We start from the raw sequence: 21,071 nt of genomic DNA, 5'->3' as shown, positions 1-21,071 counted from the left end.
AATAACAAGTACATTGCTTCCTTCTGAGTCCCCTTTCAACACTTCAGAGACCATAGGTTCCTTTAAATTTGCCTCATGCACAAGCCTACAAAAGGAACTTTGTTCTTAGAGAATCTTTTAATCAAGACGCTTCAGTGTTTACCATCTCTCCCACAGTTAGGATTAATGTTCTTTGAAATCATAGAATGTATTTTTTGCCTTCTTTCTATCCTGCACAGTACTTGGCATAATGCTGTTTGTAGGCAAAGTATTGGAAGCGTTGGACCCTAAGTAAAACCTGGGCCATTTCTGTGGAGTGTCACCTTAACAGAGAAAACTTCAGTGATCGATTTACATAAAGCAACTTTTGACTTTTTTTTTTTAACTTACCTGCTTTATAAATTAATAAAATACGAAGTGATGTTTATTTAAGAATAGGCACACAATGGAAAAGGATCCTCAGAAAAAGAACCTGGTGTATATATAGAACATAAGTAAATTTAAAAGAACTAAATTTTGGGAAAAATCAATTTAAGGTTCTCTAATGCCAAACTAAACTACCTATGTTAAATGTAATAACTACAGAAAAGAATGATTAATAAAATAAAACTAAAAATTTACGTAAGCACTTATCTGATTTCTGGGTTGAGAAGAATTTACTGACCAAAACAGTGCAAGAATTTGCCTGGAAAAGAATATCATATTTGATAACTTGAAAAATAAAACTTTTAGCAGTATCTTTAAAAAAAAAAAGAAAGAAAGAAAAAAAGACCATCCAAAATTAAAAGATAAAACCCTGAGGAAAATGTTGCTGTACATTCAACACACTTAATATCTTTTCTGTGAAGAGCTCGTGTAAATTCAATTGGTTCCCTAAGTTCCCATTTCCGTTTGGGCAGCTTACAAATGATGCCATTTAGTTCACAGCAGAACTTTGTTCTGTGTTGAAGAGTAGTAGGTCAAGAGAGAAGTAAATCAAGCACACCTCTCTCTGGGTGCTCTAGTCAAATGAGTAGTTAATGGCCCTCCATCCCCCACATTTCTCACTTCATTTTATGTTGTGTCCTATTTCTCTCCTTTTCCTTCTCTGCTCTGACTTCCTCCCTCCTCCTTTTGATGAGTCTTCCTCTTTTTGTGCCTTACTAATTTTAACAGAGTTTTTTTTGTTTCTTTTGTCTGATATAGGTTTCCTTCCTCCTGCTTTATTTTGTAAGAGTTGTATCTTGCACAGTTAGGGGCTCTCCTTGAACCTGGAAATCTTTATAGCCTCCCTTCTCTAGTGCCTGTTTTTCTTCGGAATTATTATTCAGAGTAGAGCAGCATAGGAGGTTTTTCAGAAACTGTTTTTGTGATAGAGTTACTGAAACATAACTGGGCATAAAGAACTAAAAATTATATCTAAACAAATAACTCTCAGAAGAAGCATGGAACTGTGGTAATGAGGGTATGTTAATGAAGGGATCTTGTCACTGCCTAATTTCTTAATGGCCTTTGGGAGTACATGTCTTACTTTGCCTTTAACCAAACTGTGGTTGTGTGAAGCTGCATTAATTTTGTCTTGCAAGTTCTCCTGATAATTATAAAACAACACATTGCAGCAGTTGTCAGACTTCAGTAGGCATATGGAATACCTGGGGTGACTTGTTAAAAATGTCCCAGAACCCTGGAAATCAGTATTTGGTATATTTTGGACAGGCCATTTTTTTAAAACTGACTTTACAAGAAGCACCCCGGATAATTTTGATGTAGCAGACCACAATTGGAAATACCCTGCCATACAGCATCATGTCCAGACTCTTTGATATGGCTTATAATTTTGCCCGTAATTCCTCTCCAGCCCCATTTTTCCATAGGTCTACACCACACATCTTGTGCATTAGAAATGTTAAGTCACTTAGGGTTCTCAACATGTCTTACTTTGTCACAGCTTTATGCCCTTCCACATACGGGACCTCCGCCTAAAACACCCTTCCCCTTCTCTGCCTTGCACATTCATTCTTCAGGTCTGGACTGGAGCATCATCCCTTTCTTCTTCCCTCAAACTAAGTTGAACTATAGTCACATAACATACCTCTGTTACAGCACTTAGTGCTGTTTTATTGTTGTTGGCTCCCTTTTCTGTCCCCTATTAGATTATATATTCCTTTTTTTTTTTAAAGATTTTATTTATTTGTCAGAGAGAGAGTGCACAAGCAGGGGGAGCAGCAGATAGAGGGAGAAGCAGGCTCCCCACTGAGTAAGGAGCCCTATGTGGGACTCGATCCCAGGACTCTGGGATCGTGACCTGAGCTGAAGGCAGATGCCTAACTGAGCCACCCAGGCGTCCCTAGATTATATATTCCTTAAAGTTAGAGGCTGTCATGTCCATTTCTGTTCCCCCGTTATCTGGCATACAGCAGATTTACAGCAAATATTAAATCAAAGCTTGTCTTGCCTCTTTGGACTATTGAGCGTGTTAGACCCGGAGAAATGCTGTAGTGGCAGCTTTGCCCTCTTCCTGCATTCTGAGAGTTTTCATGTGGTTTTAAGTATACTTATTTTTATAAAAAGTAATTCTTTTTGAATTGTTAAAGGGATAAAAAGAATTCAGTAATAAATAAGGCACCCTCATTCAATACCATGTATTTTTCTTACCACTCTCTAACTAGGTGACTTGTGTAAGTTGTATTTCCTCTGAGGACTTCAATTTCCATTTCTATAATTATCTCTACATAATATTTACAGTAGCCTTCTATTGTTCTTTCGTTTCTCTAATAACTCTTACACGGGCATCGTGTCCTCTGACTAAAATACCATTTCTCTCCCTACCCCTTCACTTCTTTTTTTTTTTTTTTTAATTTTATTTTATTATATTGTGTTAATCACCATACAGTACATCCCCAAGATTCCGATGTAAAGTTTGATGCTTCATTAGTTGCGTATAACACCCAGTGCACCATGCAATACGTGCCCTCCCTACTACCCATCACCAGTCTATCCCATTCCCCCACCCCCTCCCCTCTGAAGTCTTCAGTTTGTTTCTCATAGTCCATAGTCTCTCATGTTTCATTCCCCCTTCTGATTACCCCCCTTTTCTTTATCCCTTTCTTCCCCTACCGATCATCCTAGTTCTTATGTTCCATAGATGAGAGAAATCATATGATAATTGTCTTTCTCTGCTTGACTTATTTCACTTAGCATTATCTCCTCCAGTGCCGTCCATGTTGCAGCAAATGTTGAGAATTCGTTCTTTCTGATAGCTGAGTAATATTCCATTGTATATATGGACCACAGCTTCTTAATCCAGTCATCTGTTGAAGGGCATCTCGGCTCCTTCCATGATTTGGCTATTGTGGACAATGCAGCTATGAACATTGGACTACCCCTTCACTTCTGTGTTTAAGAATATGGTTGCCTTCCAGGGGAAAGTATAGACTTGGCTTTCAAGATTATCTATATGACCTTGGTCCTTGACTTTTAAATCTCACTTTTTCCTCTCGTCTTATTTAAGTCAATCTCATGACAGTTTTACAAACACAGACTTTCTCCTTTGCTCTTTATAATTTCCCCTACCTGGAATATATTTATTCAAATTCTTAAGTCCTACTCTAAGCCCAGCCTTCTTGATAAAGATCACCATTCTATCTCACAGTGAGGAAATTGAATAGTAAACCAAAATATCTCCTGAAAGGAAGGCTAATAGGGAAAATATACTTGAATAATTAGCTTCATAGAAAATATAGTGGAAATAATATTGTTTCATACTCAGGCATAGGCATACCAAATGGATAGTTTGTTATGTGTAGTGGAGCTTGCCATATATAAGCTTTAACCTATAATAATTGAAGCACAATTATTGACCATTATGTGTGAAATGAAACCAACCAGCATATAAACAGTGGTGGATCATTCCACCATTATTTCTGTTTTTACTTTGTGAAAAAAATAAATGTAAATTAGTTAAAAATATTAGTTCAGTCATTATTCCCTGCAATCTGTGATTATTCTGTAATAGACATGATTTTGAAATAATCAGGCTAACGAAACCTTCTCATTACCTGAGTCCTAATAGCCCTTCTTCATTTTTTTTCCAGTTGAATATTTACTGGCATACCTCAGTCTATCTTCAAAACAGAATTCACACCCTCTCAGCCCGCAACCTGCTCCAGGGAACAACAGGCAGGACAGTGTGGCTGGAAGGGAGAGTGGTTCGAAAGATCGGAGCGGTCCCTGAAGGCCAGGATCACCCAGGGCTTTCTTGATCTGCCACTGACTGTGGATTTTATTCTATATTCATTAAGTGTGCCCTTTGGGGAATACACCTTTTCATTTGTGTTAGGGTACATTTGTTCTTTCAGGACATAGTTTCCCTCAGTTGTAATGGAGCAGGGAATTAAAACTTTACTATATCTCCCCTAAAGTACCCAATGTAGTAGTCATAGAATAATTTAATAGTATTTGGTCTCGTATGTATTATAGTTTTTTTGGGACTATTTCCACATCATTAAGGAAAAGCATCATGTTAGAAGCTATTCTTTTAAATACAAATTATTTTAAAAATAAGATTCATAAATTCTATTTTCTTTTCCTTAGTATTTTTCCCCCTTTGGAGGGACAGTTGACTATTGTATTATTTTCTTTGCAGTTTCTGCTATCATCATTTCCAATCAGGGCATTATGTTCGGGAAATTCAGATTTAGAATTGTGATCTAATTGGAGACAGGTATCAATATATAATAGAATGAATTTCTGTACCAGATTTGCTGACTTTAACAGTACAGAGCCGATAAGAAAACTTTGGGAGTGCTCTCAGTTGGTGTGATGTAGTAGTCAGAAATGGGGGCGCCTGGGTGGCACAGCGGTTAAGCGTCTGCCTTCGGCTCAGGGCGTGATCCCGGTGTTACGGGATCGAGCCCCACATCAGGCTCTTCTGCTGTGAGCCTGCTTCTTCCTCTCCCACTCCCCCTCGCTGGCTGTCTCTATCTCTGTCGAATAAATAAATAAAATCTTTAAAAAAAAAAAAAAAGAAATGATGCCATTTCTGGGTGTAAGAGAATAAGGATCAACTTCAGCTTCTGGAGAAGGGAGAATGCTATTTTAGGGTGTAGATCTGTTAAAAAATGTTGTAGGACCTAAATTTTTATTGGAAAAGTCTCTGAATAAGTGTCTTAACTTTTATAAAATAACCCACATGGTGACAAATTCAAGAATGGAAAAAATTGGCAAAGGTTACATAAATAGTAAAAGTCAAATAGTTGCTTCAGAATTTCCATTTGTTTTATGACTCTCTGTTATTACTCCCTAGCCATATTTTCCTCTACTTTGATCTGCAGTAATCTAGATAAAATAAAACTATTAATGACAATATTTAAAGAGATATTTAAAAATCCAAGTAATTATTGGGTTTGAATAATAGGAAAAACTAAAAAAACCCCACCAGTCTTTGATGTGGAGTCTACAGTTCCATTTAGCACTGTAATAACTTAAAATATTCATTCATTTTGAACTATTTTGCGTATGCTCTGCAATACTATATGCAAAATTATATTCCTATTTCATTCTTTCCAGTATAGCAGCTTCCTTGTGGGCAGTTATAATGTGTGCTCAGAAGGGAAGTGCAGGCATAAGTATCATTATCTCAAAGCAGAATTCCTCCTAGAATATATTAGCTTCTGGGTTATTCCAGTGTGTTTAGTTTTAAAGATTAGGGAGGAAGAGGAAGTTGACTTTTAAAATTCCCAGTTCCGTTGCTTGTTGGCCTTCATTATGAAGACTGGATATTCCTATTCCTAGATGTTCTCAAACTAGCAACTGTTATTTGAGTAATTAAGTTACCTGGTCAGATGAGGTTTTTCTTTTTACTAACATTTTGTGTTTTCCTGGGTAGAACAATGAGGTATGTTATCAGGTTTCTATTGGGATAGTTCTGTAAATAGTTCATTAATGAATAAAAATCCTAGAACTAGTATTAACACAAGTGAATTATAAAAACCAAATCTCTTTAAGGGTCAAATGTATGATTCGGGGAATTGGTGGATGTATTTTCTATTTGTCAAGAGAATTCCCTGATTTGTACATGCTTTGAGTAGTAAAATTAAGAAATGAGAATTATCAGTTTCCATTAAAGATATTGATAAGCTGTGATCTTTTGTAGTGTTAAGCTTAAGAAAATTACTTCCCTTAAATGATTAAATGAGATATGATCTGATTTTCCACATCGTTAGACCTAAGTTCAGTTTGATTTTTTAAAAAATATTTTATTTATTTGTCAGAGAGAGAGGGAGAGAGGGAAGTGCACAAGCAGGGGGAGAGAAAGGCAGAGAAAGAATCAGGCTCCCCACTGAGCAAGGAGCCCAGTGGGGGACTCCATCCCAAGAGCCCGGGACCATGACCTGAACCAAAGGTAGATGCTTAACTGACTTGAGCCACCCAGGCAACCCAGTTCACATTGATTTTGCAACACTATTTGACCCTTTCTGCAAAATTTTGTATAGTAAAATAAGATTTAACATTTAGGGGGCGCCTGGGTGGCTCAGTCGTTAAGCGTCTGCCTTTGGCTCAGGGTGTGGTCCCGGGGTCCTGGGATCGAGCCCCGCATCGGGCTCCCTGCTCTGCTGGGATCCTGTTTTTTCCTCTCCCACTCCTCCTGCTTGTGTTCCCTCTCTCGCTGGCTGTCTCTCTGTCAAATAAATAAATAAAATCTTAAAAAAAAAAAAGATTTAACATTTAGCTTCATGACATCCCATTAGATAATTAAATTCCTCACATAGTTCATAACCACATTTTAAGAATCACAATTACTTTGTTGATAGTTGCCTTGGAGGTATAATATGTGTACACATTCTTATTTAAGATTAAGGATATCTTTAATCTCTGAGGAATTGTTTAAACCAATAGTCAGGTAGTATTCCAAATATTGCCTAGATCCACTGGAACAAAATTTGTATTTCAGAAGTGTGAGTCAAGAGCATGGAATGTAGAGTGATGATATTCATTGTGTCCCTAGGAAAGTTAATAGGTATTATTCCAAGTTGAAGGCAAAGGATTTGTGGTCAGATTAATTTGGAATATGTTGGTTTAAGCAAAGGTAGGCTTTACTAAAGATTTCTCAGAGAGAGACAAGCCAAGAAACAGATTCTTAGCTGTAGAGAACTGATAGTTACCGGAGGGGATAGTTACCGGAGGCGAGGTGGGTGAGGGTATGGGTGAAATAGGTGATGGGGATTAAGGAGTGCACTTGTTGTGGTGAGCACTGGGTAATGTATGGAATTGTTGAATCACTATATAGTATACTTGAAACTAATATAATACTGTATGTTAACTATACTGGAATGAAAAAAAGAGATTCTTAGAGCCTTTGATATTGAAATATTTTATACTAATCAGATTAATCTTACTTTAAGAACTTTAAGTGTCTGGTCAGTCATTGATCTTACTTTGTTTTGTGTAATCTTTTCATCCCGTCACAAAACAATATTCAGGTTCCATGTCGGATATCACCTTATTAATGAGAAGAAAAAATAATCTCTTCTTTCAAGGATTTACACTTGAAAAGTCACCACATATAGGAAATTTTGTATATGAATTTAAAGCTTTCAATTCCAGTTTTCTAAAGTTTATTTCAGTTCTGGTTCCCTGGATTTTGTCAGAACTGATGAGAAAGTAAGGTAGAAAGAACACTGTAAGAGGAGGAACTAATTCAACAGATTAAACTAGATTAAAACTTTTGTCTTTTCTCTGAAGTGCTTTTTGGACTAAGGTTTTGCAGGATACATACTTATTTGTATCTAAATAGATTGTTACAGAATAAGTGAAATGATAATGTGCTGGATTGAAGTCTTGAAATTATTTCTCTTTGGTTTTTGGGGTGTTACAGGCTCTGTTAGTGGAGAAAACTGCACTATGATATCCTCTGATTAATGGGAGGGCTCTGCAATTTTTAAATTATTGTTACTTGTGATTCTGGTCATAATCTGATATATTCTGTTCTTTCACAATTTCCTAAAAATTTGGGACTAATTACTCATTCCTACTCACTTGTCAACCCTGTCTCTATTAATGACTTCTAATTTCCTTGTATAATATAATTTCTAGTTTGGAAGGTTTGACTCGAGAGAGTTACAATATATATCAGAACATGTGCTGCATAATTTTTCAAGTTTAACTTGTTAAACTTTATTCTACCCAAATGTCTATATTTCAGATGGATCAGCTATCAGATGAAGAAATCGACCATGGTGCTGAAGAAGACAGCGATAAGGAAGATCAGGACCTGGACAAAATGTTTGGAGCCTGGCTAGGGGAGCTAGACAAACTCACTCAGGTTGGAAATAGTGCTTGAAAAATTGTTTGAGGATTTTAAGTCATCACTGTGTGCTAAAAGTTTACTGTGTAGACATAGGGATATGGATATAGGTTCCATTTTTAAATACTGCTATTAAAGGGAAAACATCCAAAGCGTTAACAAGTAAATGAATGGTAACTCTGGAACACAAAGTATTTTATGTGGTTATTTAAAGGAATCTAAAAACAAAAAAATACTTGTGACAGACGTTCAGTTCCTCTAGAAGGATTATTTAAAATCTGTTTTGTAAATTGAGATTCCTGGCTAAAGAGGTTTAAAACCCAAAATCTAAAAGTCTAAATTTTAGCAAATCCTTTTCCATAACTTAATAAATGTGAATATTTACTACATTTTACAACGTAAGTAATATCCTCACATGCAAGTATTTTCTATTACATAATTCTAGAATACTGACAAAATTTCATTTCTGGCTGCATTTTAAAACCATGGCGAAGCCTTTTTATCTTGTTTTATTGAGTCTTAAGTTTAAAAAAGGTGGAATAATAACTCTATGCTATTTCATTGCAGATGGCTTTTCTACTGGTTTGGTACTTGTATTCTTCCCAGTATTTTAAATTCCTGGCCATATAATGTGAAGAGCCACTCACTAAAAAAGTTGGCTCGTAAACTAATGCTGTGACTGTTTGTTTGTTTGGTTTGTTTGTTTTTGTATAAATCTGTCTTTAGAGACAAAACAGATTAACCACTGTGTAATGGCGGCTCACTGCTAACAAGTTATTTTTTTTTTTTAACACTTAAGATGTTCTCAAAAAATATTTTATGAACTTTATTAGTAGCTAAAACCTCAAGTTTATTTTGTTTTGTTTTTTTAGTTTACTACAAAGTGTCATCTGTGCACCCACCCATATCACACATACCATGTTAATGGGATTTTCAACTTTATATTAAATCGAGTTTATGTTTTAAGTGGTTGGTGAGTCTTTTAAAATCATTTGTAAAGTTTTTTATGTATTTGCATTTTCCTGGAAGAAGGTTTAGAGCTTTTATCAAATTCTCATGATACTCGCCCCCTCCCACGAAAAAAAGTTTAAAAACCATCCTACTAGGTTACCAATTTCTTGGTGTCAAGGAGTATTTCTTACTATTTCTTTTGTTCCCCCAGCGCAGCAGGTAATTATAACAAGTATATTTATTTGAACTGGTAAATAGATTGACTCTTAATATGTCCTCAATTATATTCAAGTTATTTTACAGAAAATATTAAACCTACCTAATATTTTTCATTTCCACTGGGAGAAGCATCAGGACTTAAGTTGCAGCAGAGGAACAGGGTTTGAGGTTGAAGAATTTCCTATTTTGTGAAACTTTGAAATAAGGCAGTGGATATCATATGTGGATTCCCTTCGTATGATAGCCTTAAAACCTGGTTGGACACTATCTGAATGGATTCCTTTTATCTTGAGACAAATGAATAAAGAAGGCACCAATGTAATCTAATTCCGTGATTCTACAGACTATCCAGCCTTCTTTTTTATTTGAGATCTATTTGATAATTATAAATAGAAATTAAAGTTTTAAAAGGCTTTTCTTAATATTTGTGAGTTTATTTAAATAGACACTAACTACTGATCTTTTCTCTGAATTTCTCTGTCGTAAGCATCTTATATTCTTTATTGTAGAAAGGTTAGAGAGTGTCATTTAAAAAGGTGGTGAGATAACTTACAAGATATTCTGTCCTGAAGTACAGTATAATTCTAGACTTATCATAGGCAGTATCACAGCCGGGTTACAGTTTGTCCTCATCTTAATAGAGTTTGAGAAGAACAAGGATATTCCATCATTGTCTGAAGTTGTAGCTACTTTCTGTTAAGATCTTGGGTCTTGGGACTTCCAGGGAAGATGGCAGAGTAGGAAGATTCTCACCTCATTTTGTATCTCATGAATGCAACTAGATAACCCCCACATCAGTGTAATAACCCAGAAAATGACCTGAAGACTGGGAGAACAAACTTTCCACAGCTAAATGTAGAGAAGAAGCCACATTCAAGAGTGGAGGAAGGGCAAAGACATGAGGGAAGGCCATCCTGGGCACAGAGAGGGGAGAGAAACCGACTCAGATGAGGTAGCCTGCACGGCGAAGATGTATCCCCATAACATTTGGCTTTGAAAACTGGCAGGGCCGAATTTCCCTTTGTTCTTACAGTCAGTGGGACTTAACACCTGAAACTTTAAAAATCAGTGGGGTTGGCTCTGGCAGAGCCAGGAGGGCTAGAGGAAACGGAGTCCATGCCCTTAAAGAGGCAGCATAACAGCCTCACTGAGATACAGCATAGAAGCAGCAGTTTGAAAAACACCTGAAGTAAACAAGAGGAGGATTTGTTTATTAATCTCAGAGCATGTGCCAGAGGGGCAAGGATCACTGGGACTTCTCCAGGAACAAAGAAGCTGTTAGGCACCATTTCCTTCACCCACTCCTGGCATGAACCCACAGACAACTGCAGGAACCAGCTTGGAGCCAATACTCACACCTACTAATAGTGTGCCTTGTCCCCACAATCTGCAGACATTCCCCCTCCAGCCATGCTTCAGCTTCAGGTCTCCTCCCACAGTAGACCATGCAAACCTTTCTAACACCATGTATCCTGCCCCAGCACTTCTCTGGACCTGCCCTCTCCAACCTGGCCTGTCTCTTCCAGTGGCTGCAGGTCCTCTCCTACAGCAGAACAGAGCAAACCTTGCTAACATCACCCACCCTGCTCTGTGTTCTCCTGCAGTCCTGCCCCTTCTGATATGCTCTTGGCCAGAGCCCATCCAAAGTGGTGCCATAAGCCTGGCAGGGTGAAAGCACCCTCAACAGGGACCAGCACCACTCCAAAGTGACTCCTGCCCTGGGGAGAGGGGAAGATAATCACATACAGCAATACAACTGGGCCCAGCAGTGGGCTGGGGGTAGACATTTGGTGTGACTGCAGGCCCTGCCCACCGATGAAAGCTTCTCAGGGGACAACACAGGGAGAGAGCCCTGCAGTTCGATGTGACTGAAGCTCTGACAAATATCTGGTCTGACTCAACTCAAACCCAAGGTGGCCCAAGACTGACTCATTAATAATAGAGGGACCAAACCCTGCCAACAACAGGCAAAGAGAGCCACTGCAGACAACTAGACTGAAGGTAAAATTGGGTGAGCCACAACAGCAGCGCACATATAACATATGAAGGAGATACCCCTGAAGTACCAGGTTCAGGTACCAGTAACAGGAGGCATTGCGCTGTAAGGCACTACAGAACCTATTCATAAGGCCACTACTTTCAAGAGCAGGAGACATAACTAACTTTCCTAACACATGGAAACAGACACAGAGAGTTAGACAAAATGAGGAGACTGAGGAATATGTCTCAAATGAAAGAACAGGACGCAATCACAGCAAGAGAGCTAAGTGAAACAGGTAAATAATATGCCTGATAGAGAATTTAAAGTAATGGTCATAGAGATACTCACTGGACTTGAGAAGAGATTGGAGGATCTCAGTGAGATCCTCAACAAAGAGATAGAAAAAGTAAAAACCAATTAGAGATGAAGAATCCAATAACTGAAATTTAAGATATAGTAGATGGAATAAATAGTAGACTAGAAGCAGTAGAACAGATCAGTGACCTGGAGGACAGAATAATGGAAATCAATCAAGCTGACTAGGAGAGAGAAAAAAGAAAATACAAAATGAAAATAGACTTCGGGAACTCAGTGACACCATCAAGTGTGATAACGTTTGCGTTTTAGGGATCCCAGAAGTAGAGAAAAGGGGGCAGAAAATGTATTTGAAGAAATAATAGCTGAAAACTTCTCAAATCTGGGGAAAGAAACAAAAATCCAGATCCAGGAGGCACAAAGAGCCCCTGACAAAATCCAACGAGGTCCACACCAAGATAGATAGTAATTAAAATGGCAAAAAGTGGGGCGCCTGGGTGGCACAGCGGTTAAGCGTCTGCCTTTGGCTCAGGGCGTGATCCCGGCATTATGGGATCGAGCCCCACATCAGGCTCCTCCGCTATGAGCCTGCTTCTTCCTCTCCCACTCCCCCTGCTTGTGTTCCCTCTCTCGTTGGCTGTCTCTATCTCTGTCAAATAAATAAATAAAATCTTTTAAAAAAATGGCAAAAAGTAGTGATAAACAAAAAATTAACAGCAAGAGAAAACAGTTGCAAGTAAGGGAAACCCCATAAAGCTATCAGCTGATTTTTAGTGGAAACTTTGTAGGCCAGAAGGGAGAGTGGCATGGTATGTTCAAAGTGCGGAAAGGAAAAAACCTGCAGCCAAGAATACTCTATCCAGCAAGGCTGGTTCAGATTAGAAGGAGAGATAAAGAGTTGCCCAGACAAACAAAGTTAAAGGAATTCATGACCAATAAGCAGGTCTATAAGAAATATTAAAGGGGACTCTTTGAGTGGAAAACCGTAAATAGGAATAAGAAAAGTAGGAAGCACAAAAGCAGTAAAATAAGTATATTTCTAAAATCAGTCAAGGGATTCACAAGGTAAAAAGGTGTAAAGTATGATACCATATACCTAACTCATGAGGGGGAGAGGAGTAAAGAATGGGTTCAAACTTAAGTGACCACCAGCTTAATATAGACTGCTATATGCAGATGTTACATACAAACCTAAAATACAAATAAAAAACCAGTAATAGATAGGCAAAGAATAAAGGGAAAAGGATCCGGGGCGCTTGGGTGGCCCAGTTGGTCCAGCGTCTGCCTTCAGCTCAGGTCATGATCCCAGGGTCCTGGGATCAAGCCCCTGCATCAGGCTCCTTGCTCAGCAGGGAGCCTGCTTCTCCCTCTCCCTCTGCCTGCAGCTGCCCTGCTTGTGCTCTCGCTCTGTCAAATAAATAAATAAAATCTTAAAAAAAAAAAGAAAGGGATCCAAGTATATCATTAAAGAAAGCCCCCCCAAAAAAACCCCACAACTAAAAATTCTAAACTATAGAGAACAAATTGATGGTTAATAGAGGGGAGAGGGAACGGTATAATGAACACTGAGTAATGTATAGGATTGTGGAATCACTGTATTGTACACCTGAAACTAATACAGTGGTATAAGTTAACTAGAATTAAGATGAAAAAAAATTTTTTTCATAAAAATATGTAAATACAAAGAAACAAAAACTGATCTTAGATCTCACCCATTTTGAGTTCAGAATTGTGCCTTATCTTCAGGATTCTTCATGCCAAGAATGAGACTATGCTGTACCAAAAACAAACCCCTTTGAGGAAAGAGATAACAGAATGCTCTGCATTGTTCCTTTCTATTTTGTATCTTACCATGCCCATCCCATATTCATATATTTAGCTCATAGTGAATTTATGTAAAATGAGCTCAGTCACTATACTTGATGTATTTGGAAAGACATTTACTCCAAACTAGAATGGTCTTAAATGCCTTAAGTAAGCATATATCTAAAAATTGAAAAAACTTATAACCAAAATAACATGAAAAACAATTATACTTGTTCCTAAAACTAGAAGGACTTTGGTTTTATTAACAGTTCACTTAATCAAATAACAAACTTTATTTACCTTTTTTACAATGAAGCCTGAAAATAATACAACTTACTAAACTTTCTTTAGAGTTTGGATTCTGACAAGCCCATGGAACCAGTAAAAAGATCTCCTCTTCGTCAGGAAACAAATATGGCCAATTTTTCTTATCGCTTCTCCATATACAACTTGAATGGTAAGATGTAATTGGAAATAAAATGTAAAATAGTATACCAAATTACATAATGCAGAAGCAACGCAGCTGCAGTTCCAAGTAGCTCAATATAAAACCTACATGCATAACTTGAGTGAGTTCTTATATTTCTGGCTTGTGCATTTTATTACTAATTCAAATGATCACAGGAAAAAACCAAACTAGAACATAACTAAAATAGTTTTCTAGTTATTAATGATTGACAAAGTTACATACTCAAGTGGTACCCCATGACAAATTTACTTGCACTGTTGTATTTTCATTGGAATAAAGTCCAAAGTAACTTACTTGTTAAAAAGTTTTAAATCAGCCCCTCTGGCCTTTATTTAATGTATTCTGCCTAATCAACTTTCTAATACTTGGAATTGACATAATCTGTAATTTTTTAGGCTTTACATTTTTCTCTCTATGCTCTCAGCTCTTTAAGTATAAACAGCTCTACCAGGGCACTGATCATATTAACAACATAGAGCCTATGGTAAAAAGTTGCATGGATGTGGTTAAAACCATAGGACAGTATATGATTTTTGCAGTTCAACTCATAATTTTATTCTCTAGTGATTACTACAAATCTTAAAAGATGGACTATTTGCTTTTAAAAATTTCTCTGTGAGTTTAAAACAAAAAAATTCTTAGAAATAATGTATTCAATAGGCTTTAGCCCAATAGGATAAATTTGCTTCTTCCACTTCATTCATTTACAAATTTATAATAGAATGTCTAAATTCTGGTTCAATGTATTCTGGAAACATCATGTATATATTGTTCATTGCAGAAGCTCTGAATCAGGGAGAAACTGTGGATCTGGATGCCCTGATGGCCGATCTTTGCTCCATAGAGCAGGAGCTCAGCAGTATTGGTGCAGGAAATAGTAAGCGTCAAATCACAGAAACAAAAGCCACTCAGAAATTACCTGCTAGCCGACATACATCAAAACATGGCACTTTGAAAGGATTGTCTTCTTCATCTAACAGGATAACTAAACCATCACATGCCAACTATTCCCTCGATGACATCACTGCACAGTTAGAACAGGCTTCCTTGAGCATGGATGAGGCTGCTCAGCAATCTGTACTAGAAGATACTAAGCCCTTAGTAACTAATCAGCACAGAAGAACAGCATCAGCAGGCACAGTGAGCGATGCTGAAGTGCGCTCTATTAGTAACTCCTCTCGTTCCAGCATCACCTCTGCAACCTCCAGCATGGACTCTTTGGATATTGATAAAGTAACACGCCCTCAAGAACTGGATTTGACACATCAGGGGCAGCCAATTACTGAGGTAAGTAGATGGAACTTTTTTTCCTGCTATTTTAGTATTTTTAAAAGGGGGAAACGGTATTTTTAAAATGTAGTTTTAATTAACTTTCTTATTTTTCCTACATTTAAAATTTGTCAGGATCCTTCTGAACTAAGTTTTAAAATCACTACAGAAGGAATATATTACCAGATACAGCAATGTCACAGTGATTAAGAGATTTTCTTCATTTTATTCTTAGGCTATTTGAAGCCCTTGAATTAATATCAGTTGTTTCACATGATTAAAAAACTTGAAGTGTGGTTAATACTTGATGACATTGTACAAAGCTATTATAATTGTTATAATGCTAACTGCTGTTTAATGTATGTTTATTTTAAAACAACTTTAAAAAAAAATGCCTACCACTGCTACAGTCCTCCAAGATTCTATTTTATTATCAAGGAGTCAGTGTACTGCAGTGGAAAGGGCCCCTGGGCTTGGAATCAGAAAACTGGGTTCCAAGTGTTCCCTTTTCTCTCACTACCCATAGGGCCTTAAATGAGTTATTCAGCCTCTGCGAACATCAATTTCTCATAAGTAAAATGGAGCTAATAGTACATGGTCTAATCTTCATACAGTGGTTCAGATAATCAAAAGTAATATATTTGAACAGATTTTTAAAGGACAGTTCTTCTGGATGTGATGGGGTGAGGGCAAGGAATAGATTTGTGTTAAAATCAGTTTAGCAAAAGCTGAGTTTGGTATAGGTAAATTCCTTATTGAATATTTTTGTCAAAAAGAAGGCAATATTGTTACAGGGTAGCAGCAAGAAAGAAGATCAATGTGGTTAAAATAAAGCCAGCCTTCTGTTCAGTTTATGTTTATAATCCTCTCTACCACAGGGTAAAATAATCTATTTTTGAATAATCAATTCTAAGGTAAAATCTTATAGAGCATGGTTTAAAGAATTATAGAGAAACTTAAAATTTACACCTATTACTCAACATTAATTTTTTTCGCCATTGATTTAATTCATTAGATTAATTTCAATCAGTCACTAACTCTTTGTACCCATTAGTGTGCCCAGTTTGTTCTGGGCACTGTGAAGCATAAAAAAAGCATGACTCATGGTAGTTTGGAGATAAATTTGAGTTTAATTGCTTGTAAAGAAAAAGTATTTCAATCTAAAAAATAAATTTTCACTTATTTAAAATGAAGCTCATCTAAATGGTATATATTCTGTAGAGAACTTAAAAATTTATTTCTGTCTTATGATACCTAGGGATTATATTTAGCACCAGCTGTATAGTATTTATTGTTTATGTCTTTTACTTGTTGGGATACGAGCAGTATTTTATTAGGAATGTGCTTTCTTGGTTATTCTGTGTTTTGTGTGTTGATATTCTAATCAGATTATTTTGAGTTGGGTCAAGATGCATAGGGTCAGGTTAAACTAATCACTAAGGATCTTTGTGTGTGTTCATCTGTAAAAATATAGTCATTATATAAGTTCATACAATAAAAACAAAAAGTGAAAAGTCCTCTCCCAGCAAACTCTTTGGATGTGACCTAGTGGTATTCATGGGCAAAGATACCAGTGTTCAGTAGTATATTTAGTGTAAGACTTCAATATAAAGTTTGGTAAGTAAACCAGAAATAAAGCAGGAAAAGAGTTAAAATCTTCTCTATCCATCCTGTTCTTTTGTCTTGCCTGGATGAGTAGAAAAGTGGTTTAACAAACCTGAAACTTGCTTTCGTGTACTTTTTTATGGATCTGGTCTGTTCTTCAAATCAAGAAAACCAATTGAGGCTTACTAGATCCCAAACCCATGTATCAAATTGTCCCTACACTCAAATACAATCTCTAAAAAATATTTTAATTACTTTTGCATGTGTGTGGAGAATAAAGAGTCAAATAGTTCTGTGAGACTTGTTACAGAAAACTTTGCTACACATGAGCACACACATGCCATAGCCTCTCAAAGGTCAGAACTTTCTACTCTTAGCTGATTCTCAGGGTATTTACCTCTGTGTCATAAAATCTATATTTATATTGCTATTTCTTGATATTTTTCAGTTGTTATCTACTGACTTCTCACTCTGGAAGATTAGTATATAGACAACTCCTTTTTAGACAACTTCTCTCCTTTCTCCCCTCATCTTCCCCTATCCTACCAGTATATTTTGGTTGGTTTACTATTCAGTTTTTATATTATCATGACTATGTACATGCAGTTTGCTGCTAAACTATATGCCCTTATTGCATTTACTTTTTGGGACATTACATTTTGCTTACCTGGAATTAATAATTGTCTTGAGATTTAAAAATATATAGGGTTTTTTTGGTATGTTTATCACTGTTTCAACTCCAAACTTTCCCCTAGTTGATTAAGTCTCTTAGTTCAAACAAAATTACTGTTCTATTAATATCGTCTTAAAATTCTTTACTGTCTTTCATAGTCTTTGCTCCAGTATCATTCTTAGGTCTTTTCTCTCAGGTGTGTGAGCTTCTCCGGAGAAGATCTTCCATTCTCCTACATAGAGGGCATATGTCAGCTGCCAGTGCTTTAGCAGCCCATTTGGGAAAGAAGGCTTGCAATGTAAGGTGGTCCTCAGTGTTCAGTATGTGAACTTCCATCGAATCCTTTTAGGTCAGGATTTCTCAACATTTACTACCGACATTTTGGGCTAGATAATTCTTTGTTGTGGGAGCTATCATATGTGTTGTAGGAAGTTTAGCAGCATTGCTGGCATCTGTCTTATCCACTAGATGCCAGTAATACACACACCTTCTTGAGTTGTGACAACTAGAAATGTCTCTAGACATTGCTACGTGTTCCATGTAAGGCAAAAGTCCCCACTCTGAGAATCACTGGTTTAAGTAGAAAGGATCTTCATGGGAAATGATCTTAGGCGTTTTCCTTCTCCTGGCATTTTTTTTTTTTTAACTAGAAACTTGACTAATAAATATAGAATGTTCCCAGGTAATATTGTTCACCATAAACTGACCCCTGATTAGTGAGTGCATATGGACCAGGAAGACTGTGAGTGAACTTAGAAGACTATGAAAAGACACAAATCTTTGTTTCCTGGTGTGAAGTTTGTCAGTTTTGTAAGTGAACATAAATACATCCCTCAAGGATTCCTGGAACCTACACTCATTGGCTCTTAAAATGTACTGCTGTTTCCGGTGGAGTATGAAGTTTCCCTAAGCCAGGGTGATTTCTGTACTTACCTACATGATTTCAGTCCCTTAGAATGATAGGTCCAGAAAAGGCTCCTGGTGGCCTCTGTGAATCCTTTTTAAAGATAGCATGTCTCATGCTAGCATGCTTAGCCTTTCTGTAGAACTAAGTGAACGTGGTGCCAACCAGTGGTCTGTTGGGTCCTGTGAGTGACTATCGATCTGAACCTGAGACCACTGTTGGTCTTCGAGTAAAAGGAGGAGTCTGTGAATGAACTGCTTGCTTAAGTATGATTTCAGCGAATCCTGCTTTCACTCCCACCATCACTTCTATTGCTTCTGGAGACTTTTGAGGTTACATGATGTACATTGGGGTGCCCCTCTGCTTTTCTCCAGTGCTGGCTTAACATTCAGTTTTCCTTGGGCCTACTAAGATGGTTACCACTCAGCCATATCTAGCATAATCTCCTTTTCCTGTCTACAGTCTCTTGACATTGGAGTGCCCCAAGGTACAATCCTGACTCCTTTTCTGTCTATATCCACTCTTGTGAGCTTAAGCGCTGACAACTCCCACATTTTAATACCCTATTTCATTTATCTAAGACACACCTTTTCCCCACATTTTAATCCCTCTAAAACAATGGTTCTCAGCTGGGAACTATTTTGCTCCCCAGGGAACGTTCAGCACTGTCTGAAAAGGCTGACATCTAGTGAGTAGAGGCCAAGGGCACTGCTAAAACCCTACAATGCACAGGATAGCCACCACAACAAAGAATTGTCTGACCCAAAGTTGTGCCAAAGTTGAGAAACCATGTTTTAGAAACAGGTGGCATCTGTCACTGTCAGGGAGGTGGCAGTTCCGTGTGAAGTTTTCTTTTGATAGTTCCTGATAAAGATCAAGAAAGTACCAGCCAGCATTAAGTCATCTTAGATTCAAAGAAATACAGGTATCATTTGCCAGTGCCTCTCCCCTGAACTCCAGGCTCATACATCCTTTCTCTAATCAGTAACTATTTGGATGTCTCATAGGTAGCTCAAATTTAACTGGTCTAAAACCGAAGCCCTGGTCTTTTCTCCAAAACGAACTCCTCCAAAGTCTTCTCCATCTCAGTTAATGGCTCTTACATCCTTCCACTGCATCAAAGTCCTTGGAGTCTTTGTCTACTTCTCTTTTTTCTTTCCACTCCCATTCCAGTCCAGCAGCAAATTCTGTTGCCTTTACCTTTAAAGTATATCCAGAATTTGATCACTTCTTGCCACCTTCACTGCCACCAAGACAACATCATCTTGATGTAAATTTTTGTAATAGTCTCCCACCTGGTCATCCTATATTTATGTTCTCCTTAATAGTCTACCATCCATACCGAAGCCAGAGTGGTCCTATTTAAAGTTAGTCAGATCTTGACCCTCCTTTTTTCAAACCCAAAGACTTTGTACCTTACTGTAAAAAACCAAAATCCCTGCAATGGCCTGCAGGTCCTTACAGAATTTGCTTTCCCATTACCTCTGCCTCTGTTTTCCTTTCTTTCCTCCTCCTCTTTGCCAGTCATACTGCCTCCTAGTTCTTTGCCAGACATCTGAGCCTAGTTAGAAAAGTCAATTTGAGATTGGTACTGTTCCATCTTGGGGACAGGCATAGTTAAACTGCCCATTTAAAAATGAAATAATACTGTGGCTTATCTTTTTGTCTTGCTGCTCTCTGAAAGCGAACAGGGATAGGCACAGTACAATTTCATATTAGGAAGAGTAAGTCTTTTTTCCCTGCCTGTTTCCTGACTTTTGTTGAAGTATTGTTTTCAGGCACTTCACATACATTGTCTCATTTAAGCCTCCCACTATCCCTTTGGTAGGGGCATTTATTCCAAAGAAGAGATCAAGTAGGTCAAGTAACTGAGAAGCCTGTATTTGAATTACAAAACTACATTTGCCTCCCAGTTTTTATCAATATCTCAAAGTGAAGCTGACTGTTAAAAAATGATTATTTCCTAAATGTTAAAGAATCTTTTAGTATAAAATATTTTCCGTGGATAAGCATAAAAATGGATTTTAGAATAATTTCAGTCTGTATTTTCTTTTTTTTAAAGATTTTATTTATTTGACAGAGAGAGAGACAGGCAGTGAGAGAGGGAACCACAGGCAGGGGGAGTGGAGAGGAAGAAGCAGGCTTCCAGCAGAGGAGCCTGACTCGGGGCTTGATCGCAGAACACTGGGATCACGCCCTGAGCCAAAGGCTGACTCTTAGTGCCTGAGCCACCCAGGCGCCCCTCAGTCGGTATTCTTTTGAAATCCATCAGTAATGTTCATCTACAAAGTTTTTGAATTGGAATTCAGTGTGGTTGAAATAAATTGTAATAAGGTCTCTTTGTATCTTAACCAGTGTGAAATAAATGTTGCAGCTGATTCCCTGACATTGTTATGGTACTCTCATTATTCATGTTAACTGATAAAATAATAGTTTTCAATTAGATAGAAGTTTGCAAATATAAATGGTAATTGCATGTTATAAATTTTATTTAAAATAGGGTTCACTGATAAAAGGTTAATGCTAGCACATTCCTTTATATTTATTTTCTGGTGAGATTTAAACTTTAATGATTCCTCTGAATTTGGAATTTTATACAGAAAATGTACTTTTAAA

General features: G+C 37.3%; 1 protein-coding gene across 2 annotated transcripts in view; it reads left to right on the top strand.

The window, feature by feature from the left end:
* LOC100478661 (ras-associated and pleckstrin homology domains-containing protein 1) overlaps nucleotides 1-21,071 on the top strand; it is an 84,092-nt gene that overhangs the window by 24,193 nt on the left and 38,828 nt on the right. For both annotated transcript variants that reach the window (XM_034654998.1, XM_034654997.1), the window contains exons 2-4: nucleotides 8,162-8,281; nucleotides 13,887-13,992; nucleotides 14,786-15,291. In XM_034654998.1, the coding sequence (XP_034510889.1) occupies nucleotides 8,162-8,281; nucleotides 13,887-13,992; nucleotides 14,786-15,291 (732 nt within the window). The remainder of the gene's footprint in view (nucleotides 1-8,161; nucleotides 8,282-13,886; nucleotides 13,993-14,785; nucleotides 15,292-21,071) is intronic.

Source organism: Ailuropoda melanoleuca, chromosome 2 (assembly GCF_002007445.2).
Source record: "Ailuropoda melanoleuca isolate Jingjing chromosome 2, ASM200744v2, whole genome shotgun sequence".
In the NCBI taxonomy this organism is placed as follows: domain Eukaryota; kingdom Metazoa; phylum Chordata; class Mammalia; order Carnivora; family Ursidae; genus Ailuropoda; species Ailuropoda melanoleuca.
The sequence above is the reverse complement of the archived record's forward strand: the minus strand, read 5'-3'. Positions and strand labels throughout refer to the sequence as shown.